Source organism: Rousettus aegyptiacus, unplaced genomic scaffold (assembly GCF_014176215.1).
Source record: "Rousettus aegyptiacus isolate mRouAeg1 unplaced genomic scaffold, mRouAeg1.p scaffold_m13_p_1, whole genome shotgun sequence".
Taxonomy (NCBI): Eukaryota; Metazoa; Chordata; class Mammalia; order Chiroptera; family Pteropodidae; genus Rousettus; species Rousettus aegyptiacus.
In genome coordinates, this window is record NW_023416284.1 from 170,838,241 (window position 1) to 170,860,521 (window position 22,281).

The window sequence follows — 22,281 nt, forward strand, 5'->3', positions numbered from 1 at the left end:
ATACATTGGAAACTAAATGATATCTGAGGTAAGTGAACGAGTCAGTGCAATCACCTTTTAGAATGCAATTCAAGTTTTCAGGACTGATTGGTGCTTAAACACTGATCAAATGAACGATACAGCTTTAACAGTTTAAATGCAGCATAAAAATCTATAGAATTCATGCCCACCAAATTATTAATCGCTCAAAGCAATTTATTTTCATATGTCAGAGTTTTCATCACAAAACTATGTTGCAATGTTCTAGGGAATCAGGACTATTCTCCACTTTATTTCAAACCTTTCCAATACAGGTAACAATTTTTAAAAAGTACCAAATGACATAAAAGACATCCAATTGACATAATTAAATATTCACTGGGTAATTCTCCTCTTAAACAGATGTAGTACCTATTATGGTTTCCCATTTCTATGGCTTTTCTTACAATCAAATAATATGGTTAAACCTGAGTGATACTTCAGTTTTTCAATACTACAAATTTGTGAGCTGAGAGATTTTAAGATAAGCCGAAGAGGTTACTTACTCAAATCTAAACTTAAAGACCAAATCTACTTAACACAGGTTGATTAGTAGAACAAGTTTTTTAAAACTATGTATTTAATCGAGGTTTTTCATCACCTGGTCAGAAATTTGAAGTCATGGGATAAAGAAGCAATAATGACAATTTATAGGGAAAGGAGGATTTCAATGAAAAAAAAATCTAGAACAGATTTTTTTCAACTTCGATCTTTTGAGCAATAACAAATTATTGCTACTGTTCTTATATTATTAGACCACTGAATAATAATGTTAACAATTATTGTTACTCTTTGACTGGAAGGGGAATAGAAATCTAACTCTATCATCAGCTCCTCTGCCAAGGAATGAACCAACACAGATAGCAACTTATTTATCTGTTTAAGGATCCTGTCTGAGAAAAAAAAAAAATCCTAACATTTTATATTAGAAAAAGGTAAAAATTAAACCGGATGAATTTGCTTTTACTGAGAAAGGATCATTTGATGTGATGAGTTGGTTAGTCTTAGAGTCCAACAGAAATGCAGTTTCATTATTACTTCCATATACATACACTACCACCACCACTGGAACTAGCTATGTACTGAAGAATCACTTCCTATCATAATATTTGCATGCAAATGGGTTAAGAAAATGATTTGAGGGATGCTTAAAATTTTATTGGCATTAGTGAAAAAGAAACATATTTCCCTTGTTTTTCAGTTTGCTTCAGAAATGCTTTTCTTCACAGTGAAGGATAGATAATTCAGTCCAGCATGTCAAAAAGATAAAAAATTATAAAATAGGAGATTCATATCAATGAGCTTCACTGCATTTCTATAAAGCATTTCATGAATCATCCCTGTAACCCACTTTGTGGTAGTTTATTAATGAAAAGTCACTCTCCACATAATAAATTCAAATGTCAAACATTCTGAGTACAAAATGTCAGTTATGAAATGTTCTAAGGTAAAAAAGCACCACATGATGTATCCCCATTAATACATCTCAAGATGCATTGAAATTTACTTGGCCAACTTATGAAGATTATACATGCAAATAAATATATGTATAAACAATGAATTTATACAACTTTACCAATCACAGATGCAGTAAAATACTTGTAAAAGTTAAGCGAAAGACCCTAGTTTTTGCATAGCATTTTCAGAGCAACATTCCATACTTAGTTAATTTCTACCTTCATTTTCATACTACCAAATAATTCTTTCCCACTTACTAGGAATCAAATAATCTAGGAAACAATATTTTCCAAAGTAATTTCCTTATATCTAAATGTCCCTTCTCCTCCTGCTTTAGTAAAATAGAAAAGTGAACCATGTTTGGGCACATTTCTCTCAAAACCCATCCCACACTCATCAGTATCTAAACTTTGAGAACCTCAGTTTTTCATCCATAAAATGGAAACTTGAAAGGACTTATATTTTGAACTTATTTGATCTTTTAAATCAAAGAAAATAATTGCATACAAAGTGACTTTAAAAATAAACCATCCTTCCTCTTCCCTTATTTAGAAAGAAGTTTAATGCTTTAAGGTTGGCCTCAACTTCTACATGTTTGGAAATCAGATTTAGATCAAATCCTAACAATACCTTTTGGATAAGTCACTAATGAGTTGATTTTCTTTAAAGGCATAACTAATATTCTTTTGCTTCCTAGGTTTCATGAGAATGTTAAGTGAAACTACTTATAGTGGTATTTAGCTATCCAGCCAAACACATAGCAAAGAAATTCTTTCAATCAAAAGCTTTGTCCAGTCTTTTGAGAATGAAGGCCAATTGCTTTCTTTCTAATGCAATTCTAAATATCCATCTCTACAGGTTCCAATCACATCACCTTCCAATACGGTATGTCATGCATAAAAAGAACATTTTTTACTGCTTGCATAATTATTCCTTTGTAAATTTTAAAAATTAATAAGCCTCATTTTTTTTAGGGTGGGATGCAAAACATGAAGAAATGTTTTTTTGTTGTTGTTTTTGTTTGTTTTTTTTAGACAAGGCAACCCTTGGTTGACCTCACGGATTGTAAGGACTTTGCCAGTTTACAATCCCTTATTTTTTATTTTTTATGCCTACGGCGCCTGGTCTTCCTAGGTGGTCTCCCATCCAAGGTCAAACCAGGCCTGACCCTGGTGATTTGTTTCTAAATGTTAAACATTACATTCAAGTCACTGGAGGTAAAAATTAGTTGTTAATATAGTAATATAAATTGTGCTATCTTCAAGGGACATGGAAATTTTGTTGAAAATGCCATTATCTTCAACAGTACTAAGATCCCAACATGCATTGCTAGGGGATAGTTAATAATAGCAACAATATTGATGGGATAGGCAGTACCGGGTTTAAGACCAAACTATTGATACTACTGATACACCAGAAACTCAACCTTTAAAATCTTTCATTGATAAGGTTGAAAGGATTCCTACAAATATTTTTGTAGGATTTAATCCATTATTTGTCTACTTCTACTCTCTTTACTTATCCTAGAAATCTAATACATTCACATGACTCTGCAACCACTAAACAAGAGAATGAATGATTACTAGGCTAAATGTTAGTGCTAATGAATTGCGAGTTGCACTACAATTAACCTCAACAGAAGAAACACTAGTAAAATACTAGTAATAACAACAAATTTAAAACACTAGTAAATACCAGTTTTAAAAAAATGTCCAACAATCAAGGTACCCAATGTATTCTGTCATATGGCTATAATATTAAGACAATATATTCATTTAACTCAATAATAAATTACCACTACTCTTAATTCAAGATTACACATGTATATACATACACACACTTACCCACGCCAATAGCATATTATTCAAAAGAACAGCTGGCATGTCCTAGGCTTTCCTTAAGTTCTCATACTTTGCTGTGAATCAGAATCACATGACAGCCTTTGTTCGGATTGCTGATTCCCAGGGTTTCTGGATCATTAAATCTTCAGAAGGCCCAATAATTCGCATTTCTAACAAATTCTCAGGAGATGCTCATGCAACCATTCCAGGGACCACCCTTTGGGAAACACTACTGCAAATGATCTGTGAGTCTTAAAAGCCAATAAGAGGGGGAAAGAGAAAAAAAGGGAGAAATGGAGGAAGGGAGGCAGGCTATGGTAACAGGCATTTATGGGGAAGGAGGCAACAGATAAAAAGTGAATTTAGATATTTCCCTCCATCCTGATACTTGCCCTTTATCTTGCTGGTTAGCAAATACTAAGAAATCAAAGACTTCTCAAATGACAATTTACTTGGAGGACATACAAACCTTTTCATACTTAAAAGGCTAGATACACCGTTCCCATTACAAAATAATATTGCCAGAAACTCTTCAGCCTTTCGATATCCCTAGATGGGACTACTTTCAAGAAGACACTGAGACTGAGGAGGCACAGAAAACTATCTAATGAGTTTTCCATATTAAAAAAGAAGATTAGTGCTCACCAGTAAAACAGGAGAGCAATTATCAACAAGCAACTCCTACAACATGCAGAAATCCGCTCTATAGAAACAATATGACTGTGTTTGGAATTTGTCAAATAAGTATTAAAATTTTATTTAAATCAAAGTTTTTAAGTTACTGAGCCATATAAAGGGAAAATATTAATTTTATTAGAATTTGAACAAATGTGGCACAAAGAACACATTTTAACAAAATAGTATGGTGGCATAACAAACAAACAAACAAACAAACAGCCAAAGATGTGTAAAAGAAATATAAGGTGGAAAAATGTTAAGTACCTCATGATCCAGTATAGAAATAAGAAATCTAAACTTAAAAACCAAAGATTTTAAAACGCACAACCATAAAACAAGAAGTTAATGTTTGTGCTATCCTAACCAGACATTCTTCAGCAAAACTTTATAAAGCAGGGTTCTATTTTACAGTATTTAATATCCTACTTCCAACTTCTTCACATAAAGAGGCTGTTTATGTAATTCAATCTCAGTTGAAAAAGAAAGTTTACGCACTGAGAAATAAGTAGTCTACTAATTAAAATGATAGGTGAGGCAGAACAATTGATTAGTCTTCAGTACTATTTTTTCAACTGTCTAAGGACTTGATTCAACCAAAACAAGTCTTAGGCAGTTTAGAATTCTTTCCTAATGCCCAAGGAACGCCTCTGCCTAGCCTGATTGCCATATATGGGAATCAAGAACCTAGTAACAAAAGAGCACTCTCAGGGACAAATGCAGGAAGAGAAGAAAAAGAGTTTTGCTATTTTATAACAAGATAACTTGTCACCATTTCAGATCACCAAATGCCAGAAGGGAGCTAAAACAAATTCTTTAAGTGCACGTCCCTATCTTTGCAATTTATTTCTAAATACTGATATATTCATTTTTTTTAAAACAGACCACATCAGGTTAATAATAGTATTAATCAACTTGAAAACTATAATAAAATAGTTCGATAATAGGCTTTTGAATATTTTTATGTCATACCTTAATCTTTACTCAGAGATGTAATTTTTACTTTTTTGGCAGAGAAGTCATAGGAAATTAACCTGGAAATGTTTTAAAGAGATTGTCAACCATGAAGTTTCTGCATCTCAAGATTGTCATCTTACAAAGATACCGATTTTCACATTTTTAAATGTCTTAAAACATAGTTGTGATTATAAACACCAAAAGGCAAAAATTTTAAATGCTTATGACAAAAAGTTAAGCCCTTTGCATTCTGAATAGTTGAAATTTATTAACACAATATGCCCAATTCATACTTAAAATGAGGTATATTTTCTTCTACCTAGCAAATAATATCATGAAGAGCTTCAAATGAAAATAAATTCACAGGCTTTTTGTTTGTTTTTGCTTTAACCTGTCACATTGCCATGAGTCTTTGGACTTGGAGTCTAACAAAACAGAAAGTTGCATATGGATACTTTCTAAATGAGGGTTATAAATATAGGGTGAAAACATCTTTGTGAATTATTTTTAAAACACGATAAATGTCCTTACCAAATAGCCATGATTTTAAATATTACGTAAGTATATATTGGAGATCATCTAAATAGTAACAACTGTATAAATTTGTATAAGGGGAGCACTAGAAAAGAAAATCTTTATAATGCTCTTAAGCAGGGCATAAGCAACTGAATTTTTTAATCTGAAAAACCTATCCTGCAAAAATTTGAATCAAAGTTTTGCTTTTTGAATGCATGGGTTGCAACCCAGAGAAAACATGAGGAATATATTGTTTGGTCAGGATCTTGTTAGTTAAAGAAGCAAAAAAATTTAAGAACCAAAATATGCACACCATTAAAAATACTAATTCTGAAAATTATGTAGCTAAAAATTAAATCACCCTGTCCAGCAAGTTCCAAAAATTTCACACATTTCAAACGTTAAGGCAACTTTTTCCAACTAAACAGTACTTTATAAAAATATATGTCACTTCAAAACATTATATACATAGTGACAATAAATTTAGCTAGTTGTAATCTTTAATACATTAATAAAGTGTCACATATTACAAAGAAATTATACTAGGTGCTTGCATGTACATGCAAGTGGAGTTGCAGTTTTTAAAGTACAGGTTTTAAAACTGAGCGAAGTGAACGTCCTTCTTTCGTGAGTTCTCTTGTCACACACATACACGGCAGCGGGATGGCTTCCTCCCGTTTCTCTACAATATTGTAACTGCACTTCTTCAAGTGGTCAGCCATGCTTAGGATGTCAGCAAATTTCCATTCATTAACAGAGCAAAACGCGGTACTGAATCGCCATACCTAAAAGATTTAAACAAGTCAACTTATAGGCACAGGTATCAAAACATACTGACTGCATACATTTCTACTGTTAGAGAAATATCCAATCTAGAGCTTCAAGTAGCTAGCTACATAACTGAAAAGGAGTAAATCCACTTGTTTATCAAATATTTATAAGATAAATTACTTCTTTAAAATTATGACTGCGATAAATATAATAACCAAAAAGACAAAAAAAAAAACATTAAAAATTACATCCAAACTGGCTTACTAAGCAGTTTTTTAAAAAGCCATAAGCTCATGAATTCAGAACGACTTCCTAAAATACACATTAATAAATGTTAATAAAAAAAAAACCCAACATAAAATATTACATCCACACTGGCTTATTGTTAAGCAGTTTTTTAAAGTCATAACCCCATGAATTCAGAACTACTTCCTAAAATAATCCGTATTGCACACTATTCTTTCATCCTATCCAACCGGCTATATATAGAACTATCCGTAGTCTGGAGATACTGAAAATACAAGTGTTATTTTCTCTCCAAGTTTTTCTCTCTTTCCTATTACACTATATGAAGCATACTAAAAAAAAAGTCTAGAATACTGTGCCGAGGTACTTTATCTTTCTACTACTAAAAGTACTTAGTTATATTAAAGATTACAGGGGCTTCGACTTGTTAAGAAAGGTTCTGAAAACTTATATAGAAAGGACTTTTTAAAAATGAATCTTATTTTACTCCATATCACTGTAAAATGCATTTCTGGGCAAAATATTCACTTGCTATCTCTGTTTATATGCCTCCTGGTAAGAAATGTAGACTACCAACCCTCGGCCCACTCAGCAGCTCTAAGCCCTGAAGCAATATCATCTTAGTCTAGCAATGCCTGTAGTGGCTCCTTCACATTTTTACAGTTCAAAATATAAAGCTACCTGAACAGAGTTAATAAGCATAAATGGAGCAGGACGGACCTGGATAACAAGCATGAATGGGACAGGACAGGCCTGGGCATCCCGGCTAGGCTCACCCACAGGTAAATGCCTGGGGGGACACAGAGCATATGCTAAAACAGCACACACTCCAGAACGTGGCCCTAGGTTTGAGGGAAGCCCTCAGTACTCACTAGAACTTCTCGGGAAAGGATGGCAATGTCTTCCGGGGTGGCCAGAGGCTTTCAGAATTCTGTGTGAACACAAGTACTTTTGAGCTGGCAACAGAAGTCACCATGGCTCAGCAATGGGGCCCTCACTATCTTCCTGAGGGTCGTATTCATTACCATGGATGGAGTCACTTCCCAGAAATCAGTGAAGGCCTAGAGAGTAGCTACCAATAGGCACTATAGATTACAATTCCCCACACCCACGAAAGTATGGGAGAATTCAGTGTTCTTCTTAAGCTTTGGCAGAAACAGGTAGCTGAAAGATTCAACAGTGGTAGCCAGCCTCCCCACTTCCACACAATTTGAGAGCCTGGTGAAGAAAACTCAGGAAAAAATGGCTGGCTCCCATCTCCTGATGACAAGGTTTCTTAGTAATAGACTAATTTTCCATTCAAGTATCCATCAAGTATTTACTTGGTACCTGCTATATGGCAGGTGCTATGCTCGGCAGTAAATACTGTGGCTCCAAGAGAATCTCAGTTATCAAGGAACTTACAGTCTAATAAAAGAAAATGACGATGTATCAGAAAATTTCAAAACAGCATGGTGAGCACTTTAATAGGGATGCATATAATGGGGTACCACATGGACAAAGCACAGTGAACCTCCCTGAACGCTTCAGAGTCAATTTCTAGAAGTTAAGATATGAAGAGTAAGCAAGATAGAGAAACGAGACGAAAATCACAAGCTTCAAAGCTAGGTTCCCTAAGCTTGAATCCATAGGGTAGGTAGACAAGTTACTGAACTGCTCTAACCCTCAATTTCTTTATCCATGAAATAGGGATTAAATAAATCAACAAAAATAAAATGCTTATTACTTATTACCCTATCCTATTATGAGTGCTCAAAGGTAGGTATTAGGGTCAGCATACTCAAAGGCCTTAAGGGAAGAAGGAAAACGTCAGGCAATACAGTCCATAATACTGTACTAACCATGTATGGTATTGGATGGGCGCTAATTTATCAAGGTGATCACTTCGTAACTTTAGCATTGAATAACTATGTTGTACACTTAAAACGAATACAATATCGTAGGTCAACTGTGATTGAAAAATAAAAAAAATTGTTTTAAAAAAATATCGGACAAATGTAAAAACAACATGACTGGAAAATAAAGTGACAAGAGTCAACTGAAGAGGTTAAGTAAGGACAAAATTATAAAAGGCGTTAAATGTTTCATCAAGGAGTCAGTCTCTATCCCAGAACGGAGAGACATTTTTCAAGTTTTTAAGCACTGCAGTGAAAGAACTGTATTTAAGAAAATATCTGTCCCTCTAGCTCTTATACAGGGAATATGCTGAACAGGGACACGACTGGAAGCAGAAACCCAGTGAGGGGGCAACTGCAGAGCTCCAGGGGAGAACTACAGACGGGGCTGAGTAGGGAATGGCAGTGGAAATGGTAACGCAAGCCTGACAGGTAGGAAGAAGGGAGACTCAATACGACTTTGTGATTACTTATACGTGGGGAAAAAAGGGGAAAGGGAGTCAACCCTAACTCCAAAGTTTAAGCAATATGATAGAAGATGATGCCACTTTCTGAGATCTAGAGAGGTAGAGAAGTGGAGTAGTTCGGACATGCTGAGCATGATGAAGCTGTGAGATAATACAGTGGCGATGTCCAGTAAATGCTTGTATATACTGGTCTGGAGTTCAAAGGAGAAAATGGCCAGCATACAGATGTGTGAGACATCTGTATAAATGACAGCAATTTAAACTCCAAAAGTAGGTAAGGTTTTCTGCAGGAACAGAACTTCAGAAAATATATCCCCTCGCCGGTCATTACTGGTGGGCAAGGACAAAAAAGAGGCCACACTCAGAATGTCCCATCCCAAACGGAATATAGCAAATCATCCGGAAAACAAAATACACACATGTACACATGTATACACAGCAAGTATGAAACTTTCTGCCACCAGAATTCCCTTTTGAAAAATAAATCATAAAATAATGAGTGTGTTCACTGATTGGCCAAAGCCTCAGAACACAGAAGGAGACGCAGACTCAACACGGGAGCATTGAGTGGAAGAAAAACTTAAGGGCAGTAAAAACAAAGGAGTCAAAAATTTGAGCTTGTTACTTTCCCTCCACTTTATAAAAGGTAAAGTTTCATAGTATAAATGTTCCAAAATGAAAAATACCTTCAATCAAAGATATTTGTAATACCTTCTGGTTTCTACTGGATAGAGCCTCAAACGGCAGCTGGGCAAAAAGCAGGCTGCCACAGGAGGAAAACGGTGGCGCCAGAAGTGGTGCCCAGCTCCGCCCAATTCCCCAGCTCAAGCTTCCAGTAAGCGACACTCTCTTTCACTGTACTAAACCCAGAGTCCCCACCAACGATCTCAAACCCTACTGCCCTCTTACCTCACTTCAACCTAACACATAGGCACATCCATCCTCTTATGTCCTCTATACCCCAAATTCTCCATTGGCATTTAATAGTACCAGCAGTTGTAACTTTTTCTCATCTCTTTCTATTTGAGTCCTACCTGAAACAAGCAAATCCTAAGAAAGAAAATGCTAAGAATTGAAAGAAACGGCCAATTGTAAGCAGTAAAACACCTTCTTCTTGCTTCCCCCACTGTCCTATGGTGAAAATGTTCTGGATGGAGCCCAAATTAAAAGGTGGTTAACATGGCCTCAAAGGAAGATGTTACAGAACTGAATGAGTACAGAACTGCTCGACTGAAAAAAATAGAAGTGGCTTCTGCCATATTAGATTAGAATCTAGTTATAGGATATCTTCAGTAAATATGTAATTATGGCAAACAATTCTAACTATCCCAGTTTTTCATTAATTACCAATATAAAAAGTTTGTAGTCATATTGTTTTAAGGATGGCCAATTTTGAAAGATACAATTATTAATTCAGCAACATTATTAAAGGCTTATTATATGCCAAGTAAGGCATTGATACAATTAAGATTAAACTAACCTTTTCTTTTATCTGCCATGATGAATTTCCTTCTGGATACTTCCTTTTCCCCCACTGCAGTATGACCATTCCACGAGACTGAAGCAGACTGCCACATACATCCCTCATTAATTTGGATACACATGAGAGCTGACATAGACTGAAGCCGTCAAGAAAGCCTGCAATATGTTGCAGAACCTCAAAAGGAAGACTACTTAGATGGTCACTATGTAAGCCCAACACACAATTTCTAGCAGGCTCTACTAACACTGTGGATACACATGGCTGAACTCCAAATGACCGCAAATGACGGTCGTGTATAATCTTTGCTCCTTGTGTTGATGGACAAAATCTACGCTGAGAATAGGTACAACCATAATAGGCTAAAGGACACCTCTGTTCCATCCAGCCATTGAGTCCAGCATGAATATCACCATGCACATTCTTAAAATGGGATGAAAATTCTCTTCTTCTAAATAACTGTCCACAAACAAATGTAAACATTGAACGCTGCTTGGGTTGGTACCTAGCGACACATTCCAAAACTAAATCCAGCCCAAGTGTCTGGAAGGGACTTGGATTTGAAAGCTGTGGGTTGGCATGATCACAAGCTGAAGCTGAAGCTATTTCCCCAACCATTGTATTTGTAGCTAAAATTGCAGATGGAAGCGAAAAAGTCTGAGTCCCAAAGTCAACGTGATAAACATCGACCATGCGGCTATCAGATATACCCCTCCCACCTGGAGAATCTCCTAGACAAAACAATAACGCTGCTGTGATTAGATCTATTCCTTGGAGGCCCATTGGATCTTCTGCAACTTCCAAATCTGATGTATCTACTGCTTTATCTTCCTTTGGTTTAGACCAACATGAATTAGAAAGAAATTTGAATGAAGGAGGATGACTGAAAGATAAGACATCCACGTTCTTCAAGTCCCCTAAGTCTACTTTTCGCCAACACAATTCTTCATCCTCATCATCTGGCATGAAGATGTGCTGAACTGTGCCATTAGGCAAAGCATTAGATGGTATTACTTCCCTAAGTTGTGCAGCTACCGAAAGTGAACTGGAAGGTTTTGAAGTGCCATCTGATGCTACACATTCTCCATTTGTTAAGTTACTTTGTTTTGAATCACCATGTAAATTCTGATTCTGGTCTATGACCTGTGTACTTATATTTTCCAAAGGAAAGCCATTACAAAGAGCAGAAGTGTCATAAGAACTGCTATTCAAGTCACATAATAAATCACTTGAACCATTTTGTTCAGACTGGGCATTTTGACTTGTATCATTCTGGTCAATTCCACCTACTGCTCCAATCTCATCCTCATGAAGATAGTCCTGGTCTTTCAAATTTCTATTCTGTAAGCTTTCTCTGGATTTTTGCTCTTCATTCGTTTCATCTGGGGAAGCACAGAGACCTGTACTTAACATGCCAATGTCTCTTGTGGCTGTATTCAGGATATCTAAAGCAGCAGCCAAACTTCTGGTTGTTTCTACAGTAGCTTGATAAAGTGCACCATAAGATTCTTCATCAACAGACACTAAACCATTAGCATGTGGTATCTCTGGGATATTTGATTTAACTGATATTTGTTCTCTAGGTTCTGATACTTTGTCGGTCGCTTTTGACATCATGGTGGCTACTTTGAGAGATTCCAAGAGCATCCTCTGGTCTTGAAGGGCCAACGCCATATCTAATTGTGCCACTTCATCAACATCTCTGCTTAGATTCTCATACGACTTCCGGTCTGCATAACTAACTGGCCATCGGTTCCATTCCATAGTACAGCACACCACACTTGCAGGACATGTTTCTAGATGTTCGGCAACTTTATTTCGAGCCATTGTAAATGGACATCCAAAGTCACTATTTAAGCAAGGCACTCGTTCAAATGGACATAACAGTCGGTGCTCATCAGCTTTACAAGAATGGAAGACTGCTCCACAAACCAATGGGCAACCAATCAAATCACAAGAAATCCCAGGCTCGGGTCTGGTCATACACCGTCTACTGACACAATTCACGCAGTGTGGATGCTGCAGCTCTTCCTCCATAATGGCCCGTCCAGCTCTAGTTGTTGAGATGGAAAAAAAATAAGAAGTTAGGCAAAAAAAGGTCAATATTTAAAAACTGTTTAATAATGAAAATCGAATCATGAAGGTATACTGGCTTATCTTAGAACGAAATATATAAACATATTTAACAAGTTTACATATAAACAATCCATCTTGAAACAACTTACACAATTCTGAACAATTCAGTATTTCAACTAAAATGTCTAAAAGTTCATTTTTATATGCCATATAGCAATATGCTTAAAAGGCCAAAAGTTTCCAAATATAATACTTAAATTCTAGTATACTGTGTTACATATAAATTAATGCCAAAAACAAGTTAATGAATATTTAACTTTTAAATTTCAGAATGCTTTAGCTTTTACCTTTTTAATTTCAACTAAACTGATTTTCAAGCAAGCACCTCAAATTGTAGAGATCTCATCATATTCCAAAAGAATAATCTAAATCAGACATTTTCTCTTTATTCCCTCTAAATATATGAATTTAAGATTTCATCTATTGACCGCTCCTTCTAAAATGACTTAATATATTTCACAACAATTCAAGAGAGTAAACCTTAAAAAATACAGAGAATTTACTCAGAAAATATAATTTCTAGCTCCAGTTCTATGGCTGTAAGTAAATAATTTACGTCTCAGGGCCAGTTTACATTCACTCATTAAACATCTATTTATTGTTTAATTACTAGTACCAGACACCACATCTGATGCGCCAATACAGAGATTAGTAAGACACACTTCCTCCTCTGAAGGAGCTACAGGAGGTCAGAGACAGTAAAAATCACGTCACATTATGATGTGATCAATGCGACAGAAGTAAAACGGTAATACAAAGAAGATAATAATCAGTACTGGTAGGGGCTTGAGAAGAATTCATAGTAGTCTTGAAAGAGAAGAATCCTAAGGAGGGTAGGGAAGGGAGGCATTCAATGCTGAAGTAACAACATAAGCAAACGCAGAAAAGCAAGAATGGGCAAGAGATGTTCGGGGAACTTCAAGTTTCCTAGTGCTGCTGGATCACTATGTGAAATGCAAGGCAGCTGTGAGAGATGAGGCAAATCATGAAGAATGTACTGTATGCTACTCCAAGGAGTTCGAACTTTAATTGGAAATTGCTGAGGATTTTAAACAGAGAAACAGTTATCTATAAAATAACGTGAGGGGATTACAGATACCTAATGGTCTTTCCTGCTTTGATCAACAAAAGTTTTATATAAAACTAAGGAAAAGCAACAGCACCATATATTTCTATTATAATTATTGGGCCTACTCAATGTCTGCCCCCCACCCCCGCCCCATAACATTCAACTTCTTTATTGGCTTGTTCCTACTAGCAGTAAAAACTTTTAAAAGACTATTTTTTTTACCTAAATAATAAAGCAATATTTCCTTTTTGCTATTCTTTTTTCCTATCCAGTCAAGCTTTCAGAAGAAAAAAAAAAATCAACCAAAAAACCCTTCTAACCTCCCACACTCTTCAGTCCTCTAATCCAGCTTTTACTTTTTACCACCACTTGTTAAAACTGTGCTCTCAGACCCTCAGTGCTAAATCCAAAGGGTGTTTTTTCCAGACCCACCTTCCTCAGCCATTATATCATTTTGTTGCCCAATTCCTCCTTTTTTGAACTATTATCTTTCCTTTGTTTTTATGATGTCACATTTTCCTGGTTTTCCTCCTGCCTCTTTGGTTATTCCTTAAACTTTTCTTCTAAAATATTCTTCTTCAGGGGCCCATGTCATTTCTTGGCCATTCTATACATTCTCTCCTTGGGTGTTCTCAATTTCTCAAAAGATTCAGTTATCACCAATATGCTAAAACTCATCTGTACCTCCTGCCCAGATCCCTCTTCCAAATTTCAGATCTTTCTACAGCTAATTACTTATTATACATCTCTACTTACATTTGGCACAGGCAACTCACCTCAACAAACATTATAGTTAAATTATATCACAGTATATAATAATTTTCTGGATTAGATACTGATTAGCCTATTTTCTTTATTTCAGTGCACAGAAGAGTGATAGCTCTGACCTATTTTTACATAAATTCTCAGTTCCAGGTGGCTAATGTAAACTAATTACTCCTCAAATTGCAATTTCTTTTTCTCCAGTCCAGGCTTGTTTTTCCTCAAACTAAAATAAAATCAATCAATTAGTGATAGAGCTTTTGCTGATTAAGTAGAAAAGTTACAAGTTGATAATATGGTACCTAATGATGCTAGGGGTGGCAGGGAGGCATGCATTTATCAACAAAACTGTATTTTTAAATTTTGTTCAAAAATTGCAAATTATGAGTTAAATATACTTACCCCATAAATTTTATAGGTAAAAAACAGACCTATAAATTAAATATAGACATGCTAAGAGAGCCCTAATAAAAGAAATGACAGACCAGCAGTAACATTTGTAAATTAAGCAGAAATTCAAAAAGAAACTTTATTAAGAATTAAGACATTTTTTAGTGAGTGATTAGATTGTGAAAACAGCTGTAGCTTTGTTATTTTGCAACCAGACTGAGTTCACCTCACATGTTGAAGGTTATAAGCTTGACTGTTACTAAGAGAGAAACCTAAAAATACAAGCAGTTCCAACACAACTGACTACTGCTCTCAGTACTTGACCACACCAGACAGAACACATCTCAAAAAAGTCACTTAATTCAAAAGCATTTAAAATAGCAACTGCTACAAACAACTGAGTTAAATGCAAAACAGCAACAACTCTGAAAGGAAGAAGTAGAAAGCTGTCAAGCTTCAAAATAAATAGCCTCTTCCATACTATTCCACTCTGCATAAGAAAAATGTTAAAAAATAAAAAGCATCCACAGTAATGAGCCCCAAACGTTTATTAGTTACTGAAGTAGACTTACAGAGGAAAAAAGGAAACATCAATTATGTCTTTATTTCATCCTTCTTTCCATTATTTTATGTCACTTAATATCACAATCTTCCTAACAACTCATAGGAAACAGGTTCAGAAAGGCTAAGATACTTGCCCAAGGTCATCTACCTAGTGAATGGCAGAGCTAGGATTTAAACCTATATCTGATCAATGTACTTGGACAATACTAGATACGTCTACTTATAAACGTTGAAGAAAATAAAGCAGACTTCGGTTACTGATAATCCAATTTTAAGATGTTATTTGAGGAATGGAGATTACACAACTTTGCTTGTAGTTTATTCTAACACAATCGTCCCTATGGTCAAGAAAGACTTTGTTGGTCCTTTCTAATTATAATAGCACATTACTTTCCTTTGTATATTAAGTGTTTTAAATTATTTTAAAAACTAACATGTAGAATGCTCATATAAACATACAGAATATAAATTTAACAATTCTCAAAATAGCTATACAAAGAATCAAGTTTAATTCCATTTTACTATTAAATATATTAAGAAAATGCACTAGATAATATCTTATATATTTCTATATATATGCTATACTATATAATAATATGCATTAGTATATATTACTATATATTTACTATTAAATATATTAAGAAGAAAATGCACTAGACAATATCTAAACAGCAGTCTGGGGATACAACCCTCATTTTCAGAGCTTAAAAATTCCAGATCTATCCTCTTTCACTATTATCAAATTAAATATGCCTCTATAAAGTATTTCACATTGGTCATAAATCCAATGAAATGGTTTAAAATGTCAATCCCGGATTTATCAGTTGGACAGTGACAGAGCAGGCTCAGGAGAAAACGTGTTGCTAAAAGTAAAGCTTCGAGTTCAAGATGAGCTAAATTTAAAACTTCTCAATATTAAGTTAAAAAAAAAAAACTTTCTAGAAAAAGAATCTTAACATTACAAACAACTGGAAAAAGTTTCATTAGATTAGAAAATATCTGTACATGATTAAATGCTTTACAGTAGTTTCAATTTTCTCTAACAGAAATTCTTGACCAACTCATACTCTGTGGCTGATAGACAATCCATAAAAATAGTTTTTAAGACATGGCATTTTCCCATACAATGAAATGAGGCCTTGTTATTTAAGGCTATTTCTAGACTTAGGAGATGGCCCTTAAAAAAAACCATTTCTTTATTTTTCCAAATTCATTAAAATATATAAGACAACAAATCAATAAAATATTGCAAATTAGCACAATTTTAAACTTAAGGCCTGCTTCTGCCTCCAAGACACACACACCCCTTTTTCTCCCCAACTGCTGCCTCAAATCTTTGTTGCAGCTTAAATGTTACCTTCCCACATACCCAAAGGCAAGGTATAGGTCCTATATTATACTACGTGCTCATTACACATTGCATTTTCCCTTGGTAACACTAGTTCCAACTCTTAAGTAAATCATTACCCTGTGTAATATCTAGCTCCACAGGAAAACTAAAGCTCCATTAAAGAGGCAGGACCATCTTTGTCTCAATTAGTCTTGTGTTCCCAATATTCAAAAATGTGTCTCACAGCCTCGCTTACCTTAAAAACACAAATAAATGAATTATAATACAAGAAACAACCTAATAGGTTCCAAAACAAAATGAGATTCTTGATTTCATGGAACTCCACACTTCATGAAAAGATATGACTTTACAGATCTAGTATGACAAACTATCAAAGTTATCTCACTGCACTAGTTATAAAAAATCAATAGTACTCAAACATTAAGCACCTCAGTCACATGTTCCAGGTATTATATATTGAGTAAGATTAATTATCCTCAAAAAAGCAAATCAATGGGAAAAATAAATCAAAGAAAGTTAATTTCAATCTTCCATTGTTTTTAAATCTTAAAAAATAATAGTAATAAAATGCACAGGAAACATTTACCTGTATACTGTTCCACTATTTTAATGCCCTGATCAACCCTGCAGTCTGGTTACTGGTTACTGAATATAGAGGCGTCAGGTTCAAAAAGAAAAGCAGAGGCAGAGATGTCTACACACGAACAGAAGCCTGAGTAGGTACGGGGTAAGGAAAAGCTCAAAAAAGGAAGTGGTATCAACCTACTGCTTAATAATATAATTAATATGGTAGTAGATGAAATGAAATTTGAATTAAACAAGAAAACACTGCTTCAATGTAAGGCAAGATAGAACTATAGACAGACTTGTTCTAGTAGTTAACCATTACAAGTCTATGACTGAAATTTCAAATTTAGCAATCAGCTGTGGCCTCCTCCACATCAAGTCTCATCCTTCTTGTATAGTTGAAGGTACAACTACACGTTGAATACGAACACTTGCTCGCCGATTTGCTGATCAGGTGCACTCAGTTTCAAAAACTGTAATAAATCTATAACTTCAGTTGGACATCTTATTTCACTGGTTTATAAAATGGGTTGGGGATAACTAGACAGGATTGAAAATACGCCATCATTAAACTGCCAACTCAAAGCACACAGCCTCCTGATGAGTCCAAAATAGTTAAATAGGTTACACTGTCTACATTCTTTTATTAAATTCTGGTTTTATAGAATGATGACCTATGGAATTTTTTTCAAGGTTTTAGCCTCCTAGTTATATGACCAAAATGTACATCTTTCATTTCTAAATATGGTCATGAGTAGCTTATTCCAAAGTGAAAGTTCTAACTACTTGCCATGTTCTCTACTAACTAAGCAAACGAAATTATTATAATCTTACAACAGAAATTAAAATAATATTAATATTTAATACTTAGACCAAAACCTATTTGAGTTGATACTCAAATAATCCACCCAAATGGTGGAACTCAGTTTATTACAATGGGCAGCATGGCAAAGGGGAGTGGGCTTCCAAGGAATCTCATTTGTGATCTTGAGACAATTACTCTACTGTGAAAACAACCTAGAACTCTACAAAGGTTGGTTATTATTATGTGTGTCCAGTAGGACACAAACAGGTTTTCTTCATACAACAAACGTTCTTCACTTTACACAACAGCTACATTTACATACATGTAGCTTTATGTATAATTATTTTTATATCAGGTCATTTATACTTACGAGATTAAAAGCAATCATATGAGGAACAATCTAATGTATCCGTTCTTATAAAAAAAGATACACCCTTTTTGTAAAAGATTTCCACAGAATGGATTTTAATTCAGGCATGCGTACCCATGTTTAACTATCTAGCTACCTACAATGTAAAAACCACTAGTCCAAGGCCAATCTCACCTACTTCACCAAATTTGAAATTAATGTTTTATGGCCTTTTGACTGAAGACTTCAACATCAAATAATTCTGCGAATACAAAGTCATTTCAGAGCATATGCCAACTTCTTTTAATGAAACTGGCAGTCATAGGAACTCAGTTAAAAGATTTATCCAAAACCATAGAGTAGCATAAGGCTTATCCCATTAAAAGTCACATTTTAGTAACATATTATGTCAAATAGTAAACACACATTAACCAATGCCTATTTTAGAGATCTTAAAGTACCTCTCTAACCATATACATTATCTCAGAATACGTATAATTGCTCTTTAATGATATATTAGGACACTTTGTATTAAAAAAAAAAAAAAAGTCTCCAGTGCTAGACATAGAGAAATACTGGGGTGAAATTAAATACCAGTACACTTGAAATGCATAAAAGTTTGCCTATATTGGAAACTTCAAATTCGGTTCTCTGACAACATTCACAAAACTCCACCCACTCACATTTCCAGAATCACGAAAAAAGCTATGTCACTGCATTAAAGTACCAGATAAAAACAAACTGGCAACTTAAAAAGTTTGCAAAACACCATGTTATCCCCAATTAAACTTCTGATGTTAGAAACAGTGACTAGGCATGAAGTACAGTGATTCAGCGAAAATCTCATATGATTGAAAACTCGAACCCTTAGAAAAATCCTAAAGATATATTTTAACCTACCTACTCTTTTCCTTTTGCCGCGTCAACAACTGGATTGCTTTGGAAAACCCTGACAAATATGAGCACATGCAAAAATCTGTTAATATAATTTACTGAAGGGCACAGCACAGTACTGAAACGTAGCAAACAGAAATTAAAGCTTAGAAAGTATGAGTTTTTGTATTTAAAGAGTTTTAAGTTGACTTACATTGGTATTAGAATGCCCATAAATAGCTTTATCTTGGATCGGAGTCAACAAAGCAATTATGGAATAAAAGGTCAATTTCTTCCCAAGCATCTTTTATCTGAGACGTAGGACGTGGCTCAGAAAAAAAAAACTAGAGCGGGGCAGAGGGGAATGCAGGGCTAGAACCAGGGCAAACAACACACTGTTCTGCCAGTCTCTACTCTCCCAAATGCACACGTTAAAAACATACTCGAAGGAGACTACTCTGAATTCAATATGCATTCTAAGGCCCCCTTCCAAGCAATGCACTTCAACGGGACGGGACACAGATAACCTGGAAATGGTCAAACTCCTCAGATCCGTAACATCAGGAAGTTTCCCTTTAATAAGGACGGAGGTTAAGAACGACTAGGAGCCTCTCACTTCCATGAATGGAAAAGTTACTAACTTCACTCATCCCGTGAAGACAGTTTGATGATGCCTCCCGGTCTCACCGCAACTCGTTTGTTCCCCCAAAGAACTCAAGTTTCTAAAAGGCAAAAGGAGAGAGCAGGCGGGTTTTCGAGGTTCTCTGGGTTTTCTAAGTTTAGCTCCTGCTTCTCCCCTCCCAACACATCGACGCGCAAGGCGGGGTGGCTCGGGGTCGGTCCCCGGGGTGTGGGTCGCCATTTGCTGACCGCCTCCGAGGCCGGGCGGCCCAGTGGGCGGATCGGCGCGGCCGCCCACGCCGCGGCGCCGGCTCTGCGCGCCAGGACGCGGCCGCGGCCCACGGGGGCGCGCGGGGCCGGGCCCGCCGACTGCCGCCCCGGCCGCGGGGCGCGCACGGCCCGGCCGCCGCCTCCATCCCGGGCACAGCCCGGCGGCGTCGGCCTCGCCCGCGGGCCTCCTGACACTCACCGGCCGGCGCGGCCGAACCGCGGCCCGAGCCCTGGCTGCTGTGGCCGTCGTGCCCGGCTGCTCCGCGCGGTCCCGGCACCGCTGCGCGCCACAAACCCCCGCGCGGTCCGCCTCCTCCTCGCCTCTCTGCCGGGCCGGGCAGCGGCCTTTTCTCTTCTCTTCTCCTCCTCCTCTCCCAGGTCCTGCGCCGCCTCCCCCGGCTGCCGCCCTCCTCGCGCGCCCCGCCCCGCTCTGCCCCGCCCACCCGGCCCCGCCAGGAGCAAGCCCGGCGGGGACGCGCACGTTGAACCCGGCGGGGGCGCGCACGCTGTGCTCCGCGGGCACGCGCACGCCCCTCACGGACACCGAGGCGACGAGGCGTGGGGCAGCTGAACTTTGAGTCCCACCTGCAGGGGCTTTCCTGTGGTCCTGGCGTGGCCCCTCCCTGGCAGGGCTTCCAAATCCTGTTCGATTTTATAATCTTGTGTTCCTGGAAGGAACCCTAGACCCGTAATTTTGGGATTTAGGAAACAATCCCAAGTAGAATGAGTTCTTTACCTCCCTAAATTGTAGAAGCACAACAGATCCTTTAACCTGGTGCAGTGCTCTTCCCGTTAGGTCACCTTAGAAGAAAACAGGGAAGCTCTTGCTGACTCTTTACTACTTGTCACCACAGGCCTTGCTCCTGGCTAACTCAGTGTGCCCGAGTCTTGTGACTTAGTGGCCTTACATTTGTAGAGTTATTCGTACCCCAGGACCAATCTCTGCCCAAGATTCAAACTTTTCCAGAGCCCTGGCAGGGCAGCCCACCAAGGTCTGCTTCCATGAGGGACAGAATTCACACAGACCACAGAAGCGAGGTTCTCCACATGAGAAAAGCCACTTTTGCAGGCTACTTTACAAATGACTGAGAACTGAACAAATTTCACATGGCCGTTTCAAAGAATTGCGTTCATTACCCTGCGACCAGCACCAAGCCTTGGTCTAAAATCAAGAGACATGAGAGACAGTGATTCACAGTGCTGGGTGGTATGTCCCTCATCCCCTTAGCCCTACCCCAGTGCCCATCCCGTACTTACCTGCTCAGTCCTAGTGCAAAAAAAAAACTGTGGTGAAGAGGGAATAGCTGTAATCCGGGCCTTGTGGTTGGGGGCGGAGCCAGGGAAACTGCTTGTTGCTACATTTTTTTAATTCCAACTGTTGTGTCCCTGGGAAAGATAGATTTCCCATCCTGAAGACAAATGACTCTCAGACTTTTAGATTTTAAAAGCCAATTAAAAAAAAAAAAAAGCTGAAGACGGTACTTAGATTACTAGCTCTTTATTGGGCTTAGAAGGACAGTAAACATTGAACCATTCGAATTAGTGCCTCATTTCATAAATAAAAGATTTTAATACCAGTTATTAAGAAGGACATAATCACAGAGTAAAGGTCAGTTCTTTAAATGAATAAATATAGCTTTTTGAAAAATTCTATTTTTCTTATTTTGTCTAATTTGTCTGCAGATGGGCCTTGGTCCTCAGCCTAGAGTTTGAGACCCACTGTCTGGAGAACTAGTTAGAGAGGATAGTGCAGCAGCAGGCAGGATGGCCTAATGGGAGAAGACGTGGGTCCTGGCACACTCTTGGCCCTACTCTGCTCGCTGTCCTGGATTGAGTCGCATGATTGCTTCATTTGCCCACCTATAAGATGAAGGGGCTAAAAGAGATGATCTCTAAAGCCCTTTCAAGCTCTTAAATCTCATGATTACATGATTACATGATAGTATTTATTGAAATCTGGGGCTTTCCCTTTACAAGTCACCTAGCTGATATTCGGTCACTGCCCACACCCTCAAGCTGAGTCATTCAGGCTGTAAACCTCTCGATCTTCTTTGCCCCCTTTATCTCAATAATTTTTCCATGTCCAGGCAATAAAAAAAAAAAAAAAAAAAATCCTTTCTTTTTTTTCCCCAGTTACCGTCTTAGGCAAATCTGGTTTTGTGATTCTCAATGATTCCCACCTCAAACCTACCACCAACAT

General features: G+C 37.1%; 1 protein-coding gene across 8 annotated transcripts; it reads right to left on the reverse strand.

Moving 5' to 3' along the window:
• Nucleotides 1-3,846: 3,846 nt before the first annotated feature.
• FBXO30 (F-box protein 30) lies at nucleotides 3,847-20,463 on the reverse strand. Of its 8 annotated transcripts, none has more exons than XM_016160285.2 (4): nucleotides 20,281-20,463; nucleotides 19,218-19,266; nucleotides 10,325-12,377; nucleotides 3,847-6,250 (listed from the first exon to the last, which is right to left on the reverse strand). In XM_016160285.2, exons 3-4 carry the CDS (start codon nucleotides 12,359-12,361, stop codon nucleotides 6,047-6,049), a joined length of 2,241 nt encoding a protein of 746 aa, XP_016015771.2. In that variant the 5' UTR covers nucleotides 12,362-12,377; nucleotides 19,218-19,266; nucleotides 20,281-20,463; the 3' UTR covers nucleotides 3,847-6,046. The 8 variants fall into 8 exon arrangements, with proteins under 8 accessions (XP_016015771.2, XP_036078248.1, XP_016015770.2 ...); XM_036222355.1 differs by lacking the exon at nucleotides 19,218-19,266 and adding an exon at nucleotides 19,405-19,912; XM_016160284.2 differs by lacking the exon at nucleotides 20,281-20,463 and adding an exon at nucleotides 19,832-20,073.
• Nucleotides 20,464-22,281: the final 1,818 nt, after the last annotated feature.